The following is a 16,956-nucleotide window of genomic DNA, read 5'->3' as shown; positions in this document are numbered from 1 at the left end:
CACTAATCACCAGATATGACGTCACCTATTTAACAAATTAAAAATCGAATACAAACGAACATTTCAAAACGCTTTTTTCATGACTCCACTGTATTCTTTTGGGTAAAGATGTCCTGGATCGATTTTAGGTTAGTGAATTAAATCGAATTGGATTGTTCAAATTGAATCAAGATCAACTATGAATCACATTGTCAACCACAAACTATGATATGAATCGAGTTGTTGTCAAAATTAGTTGTTACACCCCTAACATATACATAATGGTAATGACAGATAAACTAGTACTCATAACTAACAAAGAGATCATACTTAATTGACTCACCACTGCCTTAGAAACTGTTTGTCTACCTTATCATAAAGGGTTATTCTATCATTTACTGAAACAATCAACGCCCTCTCAACAACCTGATTCATTTCGGCATGAGTAAAAACTGTATAATTAGAGACAAACAGCAGAGCGTTGCACTCTCAAGCCGTAGAAGTTTCCGTGCTGAAAGCAAACTGAAGGAAATGATGTTAAGGGAAGTGAGGTTGAAGACGTCACAGAAGCAATATTCACAGTGGGGTAAAAACACTGTGAAATAACAATACCCAGCCTCAAAGAAATGAATAGCGGTGGTGCATTTACTAGATCCAGTGGAGTGTTAAATAACATGCTACGCATCTGTTAATAAGTATACTCCTTTGCCTCACTTCCCATTGCAGAATAATTCTGTTTGATTTTCTCACAGAAGGACAGATCATCACTGGAAAAAAAAAAGCCTGTGGGTTTTTAGGTAACTGCGCTCTGATTAGCATGTTTGAGCTTACATTGTGATTCGGAGCTTTCGCACAGCTCGGTCTTGGCTTCTCCGTTGGGTCTGAGTCCGGCCTTGGAGTTGAACTTGTTGGACATGGTGGTGGCAGTAACAACGGCCTTGAGGCTGCGTGTGCGCTTGGGCACATTCTGCTCGGGGTGTAGGAGAATGACGTAGACCTTGGGCATGTAGAGCAACCCGAGGGACACTGAGGCGCTCAGGCTCACAGAGATAGTCAGCGTGGTTGTCTGGATGTACATCTGCAGAGGGCAAACAAAACACACAAACCCACACAAAACAAAACAGTTTAACCCTGCTGTGACATCATTTATTCTTGTATATGAGCAACACAAGGGACATCTGTTGTGCGTCATTACAACTGGATTATTTAATGTCCTGAATGAAGGGCAATGTGTTGCTGAAATACTTTCTGTCGTGGTCCGTGAAACTAATGCAATTTGATAGAAGTAGTGAGATAAAACCTGTTTTAAATCAACATCTAATCTACTTTTATGATACCTATACTGCACCAGCCCAGGCTAGTATGTTTGTTTAATTTTCTACAGTGCTAGTTTTAATAGGACCGTCACGTGGTCTTGGACACAAATTTGATAACTCCAGTCGATGGGGTGCTACTCTGATTCATAACAAGCAGACTCATAAAATGAAACAAGCTCATGAAAATTTTACGCATGGTCAAATTCTATGAACCAGAAGGGAGGGCGATGCTTAATATCATTTTACTCATCCTATTTTAATCATTTATATAGGTGCTGAAAATTATGTTCAGAGTAGCTTTGTGGAAGAGAAGCTTTTGGGGTTTCTGTACATCAACTATGTGGTGGCCGATTGACATGCAAACTGAGGAAGCCTCCCCCCCAAACTTATAAAGATGGTAATGTTCTCATCAAAAGAGAAACCTGCTTGTTAGCATCTGCAGAGGTATAATTTCATGTCAGAGAATTCAAGACTTTCTGTCACTGATAAGTATTGCCCACTTGACAAAAAGTACCAACACACTCAGGGACTGAACAAAACCAAACGACACCTGCACCATATTGATTGTGATTCTTTGTCTTAAGAAGCATCTTGCATCTGAAATTAGATAATTATACTGTTGGTGTGATGTGATGGTAAGGTTAGAATGTTTTTTCATATTACTTCATTATGTCGTTCTTGATGAAACAGTGGTACTCAGTTTTCTGATCTAAAGTTTGAAATGGACAAAGTAGGTTATCATTGAACAAGACTTCAGTTTGAAGAGACTTGGTAACTCCTGTAAAGTGTCCTTGCTGATTTTTTCAATTTTTGTTTTTAAATCCAATGTTACAGCTTTGCTTATAAGTTTACATACCTTAAAATGTCTTGGTCAGTTATTATAAAATATGAATGATAGCACAAAATAGATATGCATAGATAATGGTTGGGTGAATCCAATGACTTTCAAAAAATATTTTTACCCTTTTTAAATCATAATAACAAAAAAAAAAACTTCCCAAAAGACCCTTTTAAAAAATGTTCATACTCTGATGACTTTGTTCTGAAAGCATCCACACAAGCTAACAGATAAGGGTTTGAATGGCAGCTAAAGGTAACCATCCTCTCTCGTGACTCATTTGTCTGTTGTGTGTATAATAGTTCTTGGAATTTTTGGACTTCCTTCATCCAGTGCTGCACTGAAATTTCCAGATCCTTAGTCACAGGGAAAGCTAAAAAGCTATCAAAAGATCTATGGGAAAAGGTAACTGAACTGTACAAAATATAAAAGGGATATGAGAAGAATCCAACAAACTGAGAATGCCAGTCAGCAGTGTTCAAACTTTGATCAAGAAGTGAACAGTGAGGGGTTCTTTTGAAACCAAACAACGGTCACAAAGATTTCTGCAAAAGTAAAAAACACCAATAACTTCAGCTGTGATGCAGGACTCTGAAAAACGTGGTGTGGATGTTTCAAGATGTACAATAAGGAGGCATTTGAAGAAAAAGGGACTGGATGGTCAAGTCGCCAGAATAAAGTATTTTTTGTGCAAATGCCACAAAATACCTAGCTTACAATATCCTAAACAGAATAGATATAAGCCTCCAAACGTCTGGACCAAAGTAATATGGAGTGATGAGGCCTAGATTGGACTTTTTGGCCACAACCATAAACATTTAGAGAGGAATCAGCAAGACCTATGATGTATACAATACTATCCCTACTTTGAAACACTGAGGTGGATTTCAGATGTTTTAGTGACGTGTGGTCTACAAAAACACAGAAAACTTGGTTGAAATTGATGGCAAGTCTGATGCTACCAGAGGATACTGGAGGAAAACTTACACCATTCAGCTCTGAGGCTGCATATGGGTCGCTCTTGGACATCAACAAAACAATGTTCCAAAACACTTCACACTCTCTCCCGCTATCTTACAGCCCCTCATAATCCCATGCTAACATCAACGATGCAACAAAAATGTTGAGCAACACTGGAGCTATTCAGCTGTACAGTTAGAATGCATCAGAATGGAGCTGAGCAATGACCTTGTGGCCCACCAAATGTAGTCTGTATGCTACAACTACAAGCTTTTTCAAACTGATTTTTTTTGTATCTGCTCCTTTTTCACAACAATTTGAAAAAAGAAATACTTAGAAATGCCATTTGAATTCAAGTTTTTCTTTATATGTCCTCCATCATGAGAAAATTGCTGCAAATACATGGTAAAAAAAAAAAAAATTCATTGAAATGGGTCTTTAAAACTGATGTTACAATATTGCTGTAGAATCTTACCTTTAATGACTCATAGCCTTTATAAATCTTAACAATGGCATTCAAGTCTGCTCAATGTCATACTGTCTGCATTTCAGCTTTTATTCCAGAGAATCGTGATGATGTAAAATAAGTATTATTTCTTCATAAATAATGCGTAAAAAAACTTTCGACTCATTTACTCTTATCACCATTGTTAATCCACAATACTGTGGTTCTACTGTTTTATTTTTGCTGAACTCTTTCAGCTGAGAAACATTCATCCCCTCGATGCGACTTCAATTCCTATTTTGTTACCATTGTTTGAGCATTCACAGAGTTTCAATCCTGCCTAGCAGAATTTCATCTCACCCAGCCTTGCTAACATGTGGGTCTGTCGACTACAGAGCAGACTGAAAGAATAGAGACAGCATGATAGAAGGACAGATGCAGCAGCCCCCTCCCAGCGGCCCCAGCATTAACCAGTGAACTGCTCGGTTCACAGCTACCTTGAGGACACACTGTTGAATCCAAGCTGTTACTTACATAAACAGAGAGAAAACAGCTCTGTTACTTTTCAAACAGGGTAAAATATATCATTGTTGTCACAATTATAAATTAGTGTCACAATGTCAAAATATTTCTTAGCACTAACATTAATATTAATAAACATTAATACATGTTTATTATTATCAGTGCCTACAAATTAAGCTAAACATTTTCTGCATTGCATGTGAATATCCAGCATCTTTGCTTTCCAGGTAATTCTTTGTGGTTATTTATTGTACTGATTACTGTAGTTCAAGCAAATATATTAATATCTTTACATCACTTTAGCAATAATCAATCCTACTGTGTCTCAAACTCACAAGAAATCCCTTATACTAACATAAAAACCCTAATTAGTTAATTTAGTAGTAGCCATACATGTGTGTTTAGGTGTAATAAGATTTAAAATACAATTAAATAACAGTATGTGATTTTAGACAGTGTTGGATTTTTTTTTTTTTCTCTACTGCAGTTTCTTGTTTACAACCAAACCCTCATGTGTCATACTGATTTCAGTCGTCCCCCTATAGTGGTTAAGACTATGAACATAATTTCACACATCAATTCCACCCCTATAATAAACAATGTTAAATTATTACTGAGCTCTTTACATCTGTATACGTGGTGTCACTGTGCCATTAGTCGGTGAACTTGCAGCTCCTCTCTGGAGCTACATTTGCTTACAAATGCAGCTCTGTTTTCAGTGTCACACCAAATCCAGCATTCAATCCATTAATTTGTTTCCCCTGATTGCAGTGCACCTGGGCATTCACTGAGGACCTCATAAGAGAGCTGCAGTAAATGTTAACCTCCTGCCACTGCACTGCCATCAGCAGATCCTGCTTCAAGCACAGCCAACTGTAGAAGGAGCAGCTAGTGGAAGAACTAATTACTGAACTAGATGCCATAATAACCATAATCTGTCACCACATACTTTTTATGTTGAAAGACTTTTACTTCGGAGACTGCACCAGGACTGATACCATTAACAATAGAGCTATCAAATGTGAAGAGATTCTGTTTTCAAAGAGTGACTTGGGAAAACTTTAGCTTCACAACACAAACATTAACCGTGTATTACTGGCTCTGCATTAAACTGATGCATTATTTCTCAGTGTTATGGAAATGTTTAACAGAAGGACTGGCTGCATGAGAATTTACTATAATTGTGTTCTAATTAAGCCAATAAACAAATAGAAGCCTTGGGAGACAGGATAATGTAGCTTCTTCTGAGACTGTCATTTATAAAGATCACAATTATTTGCCCTTGATTAGCTTCACGGCCTGTTCACGCATTATTGGATCACCCAGAGGTCAACAGTTGAGACCGAAGGGCTGCTGTGCTTCAGGCCTAATGAAAGCAACAACTGCTCTCTGAAGTCCAAGATATTAGTCAGATCCATCTGCTCCACTGCATAATTCATTCTTAAATATTATTGGGCCTGCTGGACATCAGTGTGAATAATGCTGTTTTATCTTACTATAGGCTAGAGACAACTAATGTTGCTTATGCTCAGCTAAGTCCAAATAGAGTTCTGAACTATGTCAGTTCATTTTTGTGTTGCAGTTATTTAAAATATAAACCATGTTAGGTAATTGTCACAATCTAATAAGATTAAAACCACTCTTCATTCATTTTACAGTGCTGTGTAGAATTTGTTTAGTGTTCACGAAAGTGATACATGTATGATACACGTAATTCAGAAGTGTTTCTTGTGTTCATGACATCCGTTTTGGTTTTCAGGTCTTTGAGCGAATTTGATTTTGAGATACTCGAAATTTTTGGTCAGTTGAGAATTATGCAGTTTATGTGCATTTCACAAAGTTTTTACGTTATGCTAATGTTCCGCAACTGTGTGTGATTTTTGCGTGAAATCTGTGGCTTTATACGACAGTTCAACATATGTCTAACAGACTTTTCACACCCAATGTATAACTTTTATATTGCATATACGGTGCACATATCACGTTAAAATAACATAATTAACAAACAAATCAATTCCAGATAAACAACGCAATAATCACGGTTCCGGTGGCACGTGGAAGGCGGGTTGGGTACAGCAGATTTGATTCTGGATAACCCTTTCCTACATCTTTGCTCAGCTGCATCTTGGTGGTGGTCCCCCCTCAGCGGGCTACCTCTAAGACCTGGTGGGGATCAGGGGAATCTGGCTTTTTAATTAAAATGAAACACTACGAGGGCACTCCTCAATGGATGCTGACCATGACACAATGTAATTTCTCCCCAGTGCTCTGAATGTCAATGTGAAGAAATTTAATAAAGCGCGGGTTTACCTGTTCTTTGCAAGGTTTAATCGTACTTCTTCCATGATTTTAACATGGTTTATTTGTGAAATTGAAGACAATATGTCATAAAATGACAAGCTTTTTAACTTTTTACAAAAACTGGCATAGTAATAATTAAAAGACCACTTGGAGAATTTCTACTATAATATATATATATATATATATATATATATATATATATATATATATATATATATATATATAGACTTAAACTTAGACTTTGTGTTCATTGTAGTGTAGACAAGGCATAGGATGTGAATTTAGAGCTTCTGCATTCATTCAGCAAACTTTTTTTCATTTTCCTGAACAATTCATCACACTGTCCACAACATATCCTGGGGTTTTCTGCACTTTCAGGAGAGGGCAAAATTTCCACATGAGAAAAAGCACCCTGACACCTCCAGCGACTTGTCTGCATTATTGGCATCCCAAACCTCTCTGCCTGCTCCAAAAACGCTCTGAGGACAGAAAACATGTCATATATCTCAGTCTTGAATTTTGAGCATAAAATGAGACCAAAAGAAAAAAAAAATCTCTGTGTGATGTGTCTCAAAGATCTCATTATATTTATGCCTTCAGAGCTCCGTTTAGGATTTAGCGCATCCCCCTCACTACCTTCTGGCGTGCAAACTCACCTCTTGGTGTGGTGCTATGTGCTCTGAGCGCATTAGAGCATCATTTCATGACCCGTTTTTGTGACTTCTTTTGGACTTCGGTCAGAATTTGATCCTTTTCGGGGCAGATTTATTTAAGGTTAGCGTGATTAAAGACTTGATAACGGGCAAAAAAGTTAAATAGGAAGAACAGTACAATCCATTTTCAACCAATTTGCTATTTTTGTAATAGGTAGTAGTTGCTTTAATGTGTTTATTTTTACACTTTTGAAAGACAGGTGCAAACTGACACAACTTCACGCATGAAAAACTGGAGCACTGTATTAATTAGGAGATGATGATAGCAAAAAAGGAGGCAAAACGCCACAGTTTCAGCTCATTCGAATAATTTTCATTGCTAAAGGCAAAGATAATTGAGACGATGATTATCACATATCCAAGGCTGCTCGTTTGGATGAGTTAAGGCTGATATTGAAACAGTAATAATAATTGAAACTGGCATGTTTTTTTTTCTTCTTTTTACTCTGGATGTTTTTTTTTGTTTTTTGTTTTTTTTTATCTTTAAGACTCTTCTTCTCCTCCATCTGTCACACACTCTTCCTTCTCTCTGCTGAGGAGATGCTGAATCGCTGACCATCACCTGTACCCCATTATTGATCCCATCTCCCATCTGTATGTTCCTCATTGTTCATAGTCAGGGTAGACTAGTTGACCAACTGCAGAGTGAGCACTGTAATGGTTTGAGCATTTTATCTTAACCCTAGAACACTTTTGCTATAAAAAGTTACATCATCACTTTTGTTGGGTAATTTTACCTGATACAATATACCAAATAAAAAGTATTTGTTATGAAAAATAGATCAAAATATGACAACCCGTGATAAATATTTTTATTTTCTTTTTAACTGTGGTTTATGTAACACAATGGAAAATAAAAGCATAGCAAGATTTTAGAAACATGCTTAAAAATTAATGAAAAATCAGAAATTTCAGAAGCAGAAATGCTTAAAAAATAAAAACTGATACTGGAGACTTGTTCCTTGTAACAAATTAAAAAAATAAAATAAAAATGTTACTAAATAACTGGACCACTTTAAAATGGCACAAAATGGATTTTTGACTCAAAAACGTGTAAGTATAGGTAAGCTTCCTTAGAACCTCAACAGAAACAAAGGAAACGCATTAAACTCTGCATTTGTTGTAAAAATTAAAGCAACGTAGGTAGGATTGAATCAAGGAGAGCTGTATTTGTACAAACTTAAGCCAGCAGAGAAATGGAAACAGGAAGCAGAAATCAACAATGAACACACACAAGCGCACTCCTGTTTGACTCCTGCCGGCCTGTTGAACTCGCTACAACACCCACTCTTTGTCTAGCTACTGCACTAACAGCATTTTTGTTGACAATACAATAGTGTGGTGGAGACTTCACAGGGGAAATTACCAGCACTACTCATCAGTCCATTCATCCACTGCAATGGCAGGACCAGTTTGTGTGGGCTGATTGAATTTGAGCTGGGCCCATTGTGCTGAGGGTTTATTCCCATGCATGCTATTGTCAAACGCCCCTCCTCCTGCCTCTGTCGTTGAGGCAGGCTCTGATTTAAACTTTTCTCCAGGTAAGCAGGTGTCACATCTACTCCTGAAGGTGGTATAAGGCTTGCTGATGACGCCTCATGGACGGACCAGATGTCCTCATTTGAATAAAAGAGAAAGCCTCCCATGGCATTCGTTACTTCAATCTGAACACCAGATGACAAATAAACGACTGAGCTTGTAAAGCTAAGACTCACTGTAAACTGGTCTTGAGTACATAGGCACCAGGATAAGGTAATTTAGGATGAAGTGGAGCATTTAATTGTTCTGAAAGACTTGTCAACGTGGGCTGTGAGGCTTTGCAAGGCCTGTCATTTACAATATGATGATTACAAGGTGTGTCTTCTTTGAGATGTCAGTTCCTTAAATAACAACACTGTTTATGTAACAGCTCAGCACATCAGTCAGAAGGTTTACTTTTCTAAGTTAAACTGGATGTTGTTACACTTCTGGCAACAAGTTCTCCAAAATGCTTTCTGGCACCTCCGTTAAAGATGGTTATAAATGTTTTTTTATGATTATAAAACATGGATGTGCGTATTATTGTTACATTTAGTTAGGTGTTGTCAAAGAGTAGGGCGTTGTTGAAAGAATATAAAGGCATGCACAAAATCGAAAGTTTTTTTTTTTTTTTTTAAAAAGCTCACATAATATGCATGTATCTTTTTCTAGCGTGCATGTTGTAATAAAAAGTGAACAGATACAGATCCACTTTGAAGCCTCCTTATTCACAAACATGACCCATCACGAGCCACTGTGTGAGCAGGTGTGTTGATTCTGATGATTCATGTCCAAAAAGAAAAATAACTTTCTACATGGTAGAGACTGTTGGTTTTTAAGTATAGTCCCCAGTGCAGCATTTGAAGGTAACTCCATTTTAATTTATTTGTTTTTATTTATTTATTCGAATGCTATAAAATATCAGTGTCCATTAGATTTTCCTTGAAAATCTAAAAATGAAAAACAAAATCTGCTTCATTTTGCAAAGGTTGTTGTTATTGACTATATATAGAGAACTGGACAGAGTGACCCCTCCCCCTTCACATTCCAAATAGGAAGTACCTGCTGGCTCTAAGAAACAAAAAAAATCCCATAGACTTTTACTGAGAAATAAACAGGTGTTACTCAGTCATTCTATTTGTCACAATAACTATTCTTGCTCTGATAACTTTTTCTTAGCATATTCTTGCTAATTCAGATCTTTCTTTCAATTTAAGTTTTTCCTTTATTGCAAATTATTCAAGCAATAAACTGACCAATGAGATGCCTCAGTAAAATCATGTGGCCCCCCACCTCAAACGTTTGATTGACAAGTTCTCACGGACCAGTTTTCAGTGAAAGGGATGTGGAGTTGCCATAGAAACGTTGACTTGGACCGATTCCAACCAATCACCATGGACTGACACCAACACAGCGACGTTCGTATTGCTGAAAAATGGCAACTGCATTGTCCTAGTTCACTGAAAACGGAGGTAAAGTCTTTTCAGTGGCTTTACCTCCATTTCTCTGATGTCACACTCACTCAGTCCACTTATCTATATACAGTCAATGGTTACATCCCAGGAATAGGCAACTCCAGGCCTCGAGGTCTGCATTATTTCCAGATATCCAAGCCCTACTCATGACTGATTACCTGGTTCAGGTAATCAGACCCGGAGTGCATATTTGTGTTTCAAGGTTGTTTATACAAATCAATTTTAGCCTGATTCCAAATGTAAATTTGGCAATATTTTACTGCACTGTAATCTGTGTAAGGCTGTTGCTGTTCTTTCACATCTCTCTTAGATTCTATCCTAACAAACTGAAATAGTCTCTTGTGTCAAATTATTGTGTCAACATACACGTTGCATCTGCAGCACCAACTGTGCTAAAAACAAAGTGGGTGGAGTTGGGAGGGGGTTCATGGCTTGTTATAAAAACAAAGTTTGATATGATGGAAGTAATTACAAGTCAGGAAAAATCCACACTTCCACAACCACTTTCATTTGTGTGGGGTCCACAAAGTCTAAAAATATGCCAGTCTGTGATCTCCTCAGATTTGCGAGGTTACATCACCCCTCCAGATCAAAGTGGAATTATTCAGCCTCTCCATCTTTATCTCCACCAAACTTTACATCATTCTGCGTTTGCTGTACCTTGGCAGCTGCAATATTGATTTGAAAAGTGTCACACCTTGTGGAAGAGGGAGGGGTGGAGGGGCTCATCACATTACCAGAATAACACAGTCAGCACTAAACATTGTCGGAGAGTAACTTCAGTAAAAGTTTCAGACATTTTACACTCAGAGGAGCTCTTAGTTATTTATTGAGGATGACGTTTCCCTTCTGAAACGAGGAAAGAACAAATGTGGAACATTACCCCGAAGCCTAGTCACCGTTTTGTATCTCACCTTGAGATAGCTCAGGGCGGTGAAGAAAGTTTTCTAAATGACAAAAGTTAAACTATCTTCCACCCATACAATTCGTACGCTGTGAATTATTTAAAAAAGTCAAGTAAAGAAACAGTGTGCATTAAATAGAAAAAAAAAAGTTTCTCTGGTTCTGTGAGATATGTAGAAGATGAAACCAAAAGTAACTCTATATTCGCTTTCTCACTTCGGTTTATCTATTCAAAGTCACACCAGCTAATGGATTACCTCATCCTTAGAAAAGGCTGTTTGGTCTGTCTGATTGTATAATTCCCTTTTATCTTCAGGGAGAGAAGAGGGAATGATTAAACAAAGAACCTGCTATTACCAGTGGCTGCTGTTGACATTTGACTTAAGATGTGCAACACTCACATTAAAAAACAATGCGCTCCTTGCAGCTCAGCAGCATCCTTGTTACTGGGTCTGATCATCAAGAAAGTACTGTGATCCTCGCTGACACTCTTTGTATCTTCCTAAATTTATTGCACACAATAAACATATCATAAACTCAGCTAGATGCTGCCAACACGCAGATGCTGATGATTGCAGATTTTTTTGTTCACACCAGTGAATGTGTGGCAGGTTAATAGAGGGCCAAAATGCAAATGTACTATAGAGCAGGCTTTGTGGGAATAATAAGTCATTGTGTTGCTGGTTGCATTTTTGCATTTTTAACACAATACAAATGGTTGCTGTCATGTGCCGATTCCCTACAATGCTTTGGACTTTAGAAGTAATCCTTGGATGCAAAAAAAAAAAAAAAAGTGTCAGTTTAGGTCTCCTCAGAATGTTTTTCTATAAAGCAAACTAACAGCCGGATTTCCAAGCCAGGATTTTGATGCATTGTTTTGTTTAATCCCAGGGGGAGAAGGTGAGGATTAATTTGTCGCATCTGTCAGACTCATGCTGGCACTGCTGATAGTGTCCATGCCAGCTCGAGGCTCTACCTCTCCACCGTCCTTTGCGGTAGCCTCCGAGGCCCTTTTTGTTACATTGACAAAATGCCTCTTTTAACTGGATTGACACATTTCCACTCTGTTATTGTTGTAGTCTATTGGACTTGAGCCAAGATTGTTCTCCTGTGAATGTGGGGTCCAGGCCCATCTCCACTTTCCACATCCCGTTTGGATTCTTTTTTGACCTGGAGAGTCTCAAAGCTTTCAATGGATGGGATCCAGGTTCACGGTTCAGGAGGTCAGGTGCATTGATTTGACATGGGAGTACGAGTGCGAGCTTGTGTTTGTGTAAACAGTTCATGAATCTGTAATTCACAGTGACATACAGCCTGACTCATGTGAGTCAGGCGCTGCCTTCAGTCATCAGTGAAGGCTTTCTTATTACTACGTCTGCGCTTTGATATGTTTTCATTGTTTGAAACTTAGGCGTGATGTCCTCTTTTTCAGATCTACAATAGTTAATTAGCATCATTTCTAAAACTGCCAACAAAAGCTGAATGGAAAATATAAAAAAAGCAATAAAAATTTGCTTCCAACTGCGGAAACACAAATCATCACTGGAGAAACTGAAATTTAGACTACCCACTTTAATTGATTCAAAGCAACACAGGCACCCTGCAAAATCCTGTCACTTTTTTTAGACATGGAATTCATTTAGTTTTGAGATATATTTTTAGGTTTTAGGCTACTAAATATGCATAAATAAACTACTTATCCTTGTAAGCCTCTACATAATATTGTTTTACAAATGTTCCTTTTGTCTCAGTTAGCATAAAAGTTTTCAGTCACTACTTCTTAGCTCACTTTAAGGGCTTTAATCCAAATAAAACAACATAATTAGCTACTGGATGTGATCTACTCGTCCCAGGTGCCCCATGGCAGTACTGACTGCTAATATTATTATGGCTAAACACATTCCTTGCATTACTGAAAGTGTCAGCATGCAATCACTCAACCAGATATTGAACAGAGTTTTATTGTAAGCTTACCTTTTCTGTTGATTGTGATGTTCCAAAGAAGATGGGGATGAATGCTAGCCAGATAATGCAGGTGGTGTACATGGTGAAGCCAATGGGTTTGGCCTCATTGAAAGTTTCAGGTACCCCTCTGGTTTTGATGGCATAGACTGTGCAGGTGACCATGAGCAGCATGCTGTAGCCCAGAAGGCAGATTAGAGACAGGTCAGAAATGTCACATTTGAGCACACCACGGGCCAGCAGTGGATTCGATGTTCTCTGGTCCTCATAGTCAATAAGAGCCTTGGAAGGATCCATAATGAACCAGACGCACACCCCCAGAAGCTGCACTGATGCCAGGGTGAATGTAATGACAAGCTGGGAGGCTGGGGAAATAAACCGAGGTGCACTCACAGACATACTGCCTTGCTCGAAGATGCGGTAAATGCGGTTGGTTTTGGTGAGTAAAGCAGCATAGCTAATGCTCATTCCAAGTCCCAGGAAGATCCGGCGGAAGGAGCAGATTCCGACATCAGGGGTCGAAATCATCAGGAACGTTGTGGCGTAGCAGAGAAAGATGCCAGTTAGCAACACATAACTCAGCTCTCGACCTGATGCCTTCACAATCGGGGTGTCGTTGTAGCGTATGAACGTGACAACCACAAACAGAGTCGCCATGATGCCAACAACCGCTATCAACACAGGGATGACTGCCCACGGGGAGCTCCACTCCAGCTTGACAATGGGGATTGGAACGCAGCCTGTGTGATTCACGTTGGGCCGCAAATCAAACCGACACATCTTACATGTGTAGGTGTCTGCCTGATATTGATACCCATCGCAGCGGTCACAATGCCAGCAGCAAGGGATGCCTTTCACCGTCTTCTTGCGCTCTCCTGGCTTACAGGGCGGACTGCAGATTGAGAGAGGGATCTGACGGACGCCACCTGGCCACTGCATCGAACGCACCTGGGAAGCAGACAGATTAACAAAAGAAATGAATAGACAAAAGCTGTTGAAACTTTGACATTCAAAATCACCAATTCTATGGTAAAATGACATGCAGTGAATGAATAACTATTGGTTCAAAACGATAATCAAGGCCTTTCCAGCACAAAGATGTGGCAGTGTTTGGATATTTAACTATAGTATACTTGAATAAAATTATTTGTTATGGTAAAAAAGCCATGGACTGACAGAAATACACTATTCTTAGAATTAGAAGAAGTTTTCTGAAAAAGTTTAATATTCTAAAAGGAAGAAATTTCAGAATAGAAAAAAAAACAAGCATTTTCTGCAGGAAACTGATTACATTGTTCTGTCTGCAGTTAATATTGAAATATGAAAATAATCAGGAATAAAATGAATGTCTTAATGTTACATATATCTCTTTCAAAAGGACATTTCTCATTTTACAAGAAAAACTTACAAGAAGAAAAGCCATTTTATAGTTTCAAATGCCTGCTTTCCTCTTTTATGCCAACATTTTATAATTAAATTGTTGTGGCTGTTAATTCAAAAACAGTACATTTGTCTTTGAAAGCACCTTTATTTAAGAAATTAAAAGATTCTAATACTTTTTTCATAATCAGTACAGACAAAAGTCACAGGTAAGTGACCACAGACTTTCTTTTCTTCTCTTTTGAAAAGGCAAAAACAAAAAAGAAAGCAACGACTTTTTAATGAACTGAAACTAGTTCACCCTTCCCTTCACAAAACCTTCCCTTTCTTTAGTGGAAAACATAATTTATGCCAGTTTTTCATATTGCAATTGCATCATAGTGTCTATCCTACAGTATCACATTTGGAACTCAGCAATGCCATCTGGAGAGCTTAAATATGTATACTGAGTATGTCTGTCCTGAAGCTCTCATGGTTTTCTTTGAATCGTCGGCTGCTCTGTTAGTCTTCTAAAGAGCCCTCTGGATATTTACACCTTGAAGATGAAACTAAGTACTATCAGACAATTTAGGGATATTTTAGCCAACTGTTGCAAAGCAGTAGAAAAATGTGCTTCCACATCACGTAGGGTAACACAACTGCTGCTGAGCATTTAAACAATGACTGTGCTCACATTGAGGTGGAGTTGATCCGTCCAGTGGCCGATGATTTTATATTCGGCCGTTTTGTTTCTGATCTGATATTGGTAGATTTCGTAGCGTCCTGGGGCATCTCCGTTTTCATTGAACAGGACCGGGTTTCCAGCAATCCCTAAATGAGAGAACAATCATCATCATCACCGTTTTACGGCACATTACAGAATTAGTTTCTCTGTGGTGAGCAGTGAACTGCAATATCAAGGCAATGTGCTTTCTTTGTAACAGCAGTCAGTCCATTATAGGAAAACATTAAACTTGTTTGAGCCTTAAAAGTGTTCTTAAGCATAAATTCAGAAAACAATACCTCTACTAATACCGTTGATGTGGAACAAAGTGGCGTTTTCTATTTTAGACCTCAACATGATGTAATTTTACCATTGTTTTGTGCGGGCACCATAATGTGAATGTTAGGAACATAAACATGCTCAGTTGCGGCAGATGTGTTTCTGCTGATCAGAATTGTTTTCTTGCCCTTTGTTTCGACTCTGGGGGATGCTGCTGCCTAATCCACATCTCCATGAGTCAGCCCTGTTGGATTACAGCATTACTGTTTTACTTATCCTAGTCTGTGACAACAACACCCACACCAAAAAGCAATAAATGATCATGAGAGGATTACAATGACTTTATCTAGTTTGCCAGTGTGTTTATTTAATAAAAAATCCCATTAACACTTTTGGGCAGCTTTTTTAAGGATTATCATTATCTCAAGCTTTTTTTTTCCTGTAATGCCTTGAAAGCTATCATAATGGGTGTTGGTGTTTTTTAACATAACACAACAAAACTCTTTTAAGTCAAACTATGAGCTTGATTGCTCTTGCAAGAAACATCTAAATGTCATCTTTGGAAGGTATGATCAGAGTCATACTTAAAATTTCTCAAAGGTTCTTTATCTGTTTCTCTTTGCCAGAAGCATCCTCAGCTCAGGCTGCTCTTGTTATTTCACCAAAGTGAAGAGATTTACTGTACACCCAACAGAAAAGAAGGGACATTCCTGATAAACTCTTTTCTTGATTATTTTTCTCTTTTGTAAGTTATTTAAGGGGCTATACCATGAAAAATCTTTTTTTTTTTTCAGTTTTTTAGATGCTCCTCGCTATAAAGAACCCAAAACTGATATTTTAATCCGTTCACTCATTTTCTGAGAAATCCTCTAAAAACCTGGATTCTCAACAGCAGCCCCTCCCATACCCACAAAAATGAGCGGGTTATCACCTGCTTACATCACAAGTTGAGAACTGCCCCCTCCAGGCTAACACAAACACTTTCTCCACTAAGCTAGCAGCTAGCTAGCTTCGGAAGCCCACCACTCCAAGATACACTCATTCGATTTAGCGTTCAAACTTCATGAAGAAACTTCTAGTGAGGAATCTGAATGACATGTTGGGATGGATTCTGAATGTAATCGAAAATGGTGCAATCAGACGGGGGATATAGGGAAGACGGCTGATGGAAAATGCGAGCGACGAATTGGGAGAACCGATCGAATGTAGATTATTTAGCAAAGGCAGGAAGGAAGGTACGTGTGATGAGGATTTTTGATATGGAGATTAATTATGATTCAGAAGAAAAGAAACGTTCACAGCTAGTGTTAATCAGAACAATGTTCTCATCATTTCAATAAATCCTGAAATGTTCATCTGGTGTTGTTCGCATTTTTTGACCAAATTTCACCCCAGAATGAACCCATTAAACATTATCATTCTGTTTATGCCAAATGTTGGGAATAAACGACTAGGCTGCACTGTATGTACATCAATATATATATATATATATATATATATATATATATATATATCTCAGGGTATGATTGTTTCATTTTTACAGTTTTTTGGACTGAGTACAGTAGGTAGTTTCACCACATTTACAGATGACCCCAAATGCAGTGGCTCAAGATATAAAATAAAAGTCAACTTACAAAAGTCACATTTTCTTCTTTTTAAGCT

General features: G+C 38.1%; 1 protein-coding gene across 2 annotated transcripts in view; it reads right to left on the bottom strand.

The window, feature by feature from the left end:
* The window catches only part of LOC112145406 (metabotropic glutamate receptor 4), a 186,692-nt gene that overhangs the window by 8,963 nt on the left and 160,773 nt on the right, over positions 1 to 16,956 (bottom strand). For both annotated transcript variants that reach the window (XM_024270600.2, XM_024270601.2), the window contains exons 8-10: positions 14,986 to 15,122; positions 12,945 to 13,880; positions 811 to 1,057 (exon numbers count right to left, since the gene is read on the bottom strand). In XM_024270600.2, the coding sequence (XP_024126368.1) occupies positions 811 to 1,057; positions 12,945 to 13,880; positions 14,986 to 15,122 (1,320 nt within the window). The remainder of the gene's footprint in view (positions 1 to 810; positions 1,058 to 12,944; positions 13,881 to 14,985; positions 15,123 to 16,956) is intronic.

Source organism: Oryzias melastigma, linkage group LG5 (assembly GCF_002922805.2).
Source record: "Oryzias melastigma strain HK-1 linkage group LG5, ASM292280v2, whole genome shotgun sequence".
NCBI lineage: Eukaryota > Metazoa > Chordata > Actinopteri > Beloniformes > Adrianichthyidae > Oryzias > Oryzias melastigma.
Note: the sequence above shows the minus strand (reverse complement) of the source record. Positions and strands in the feature narration are given on the sequence as shown.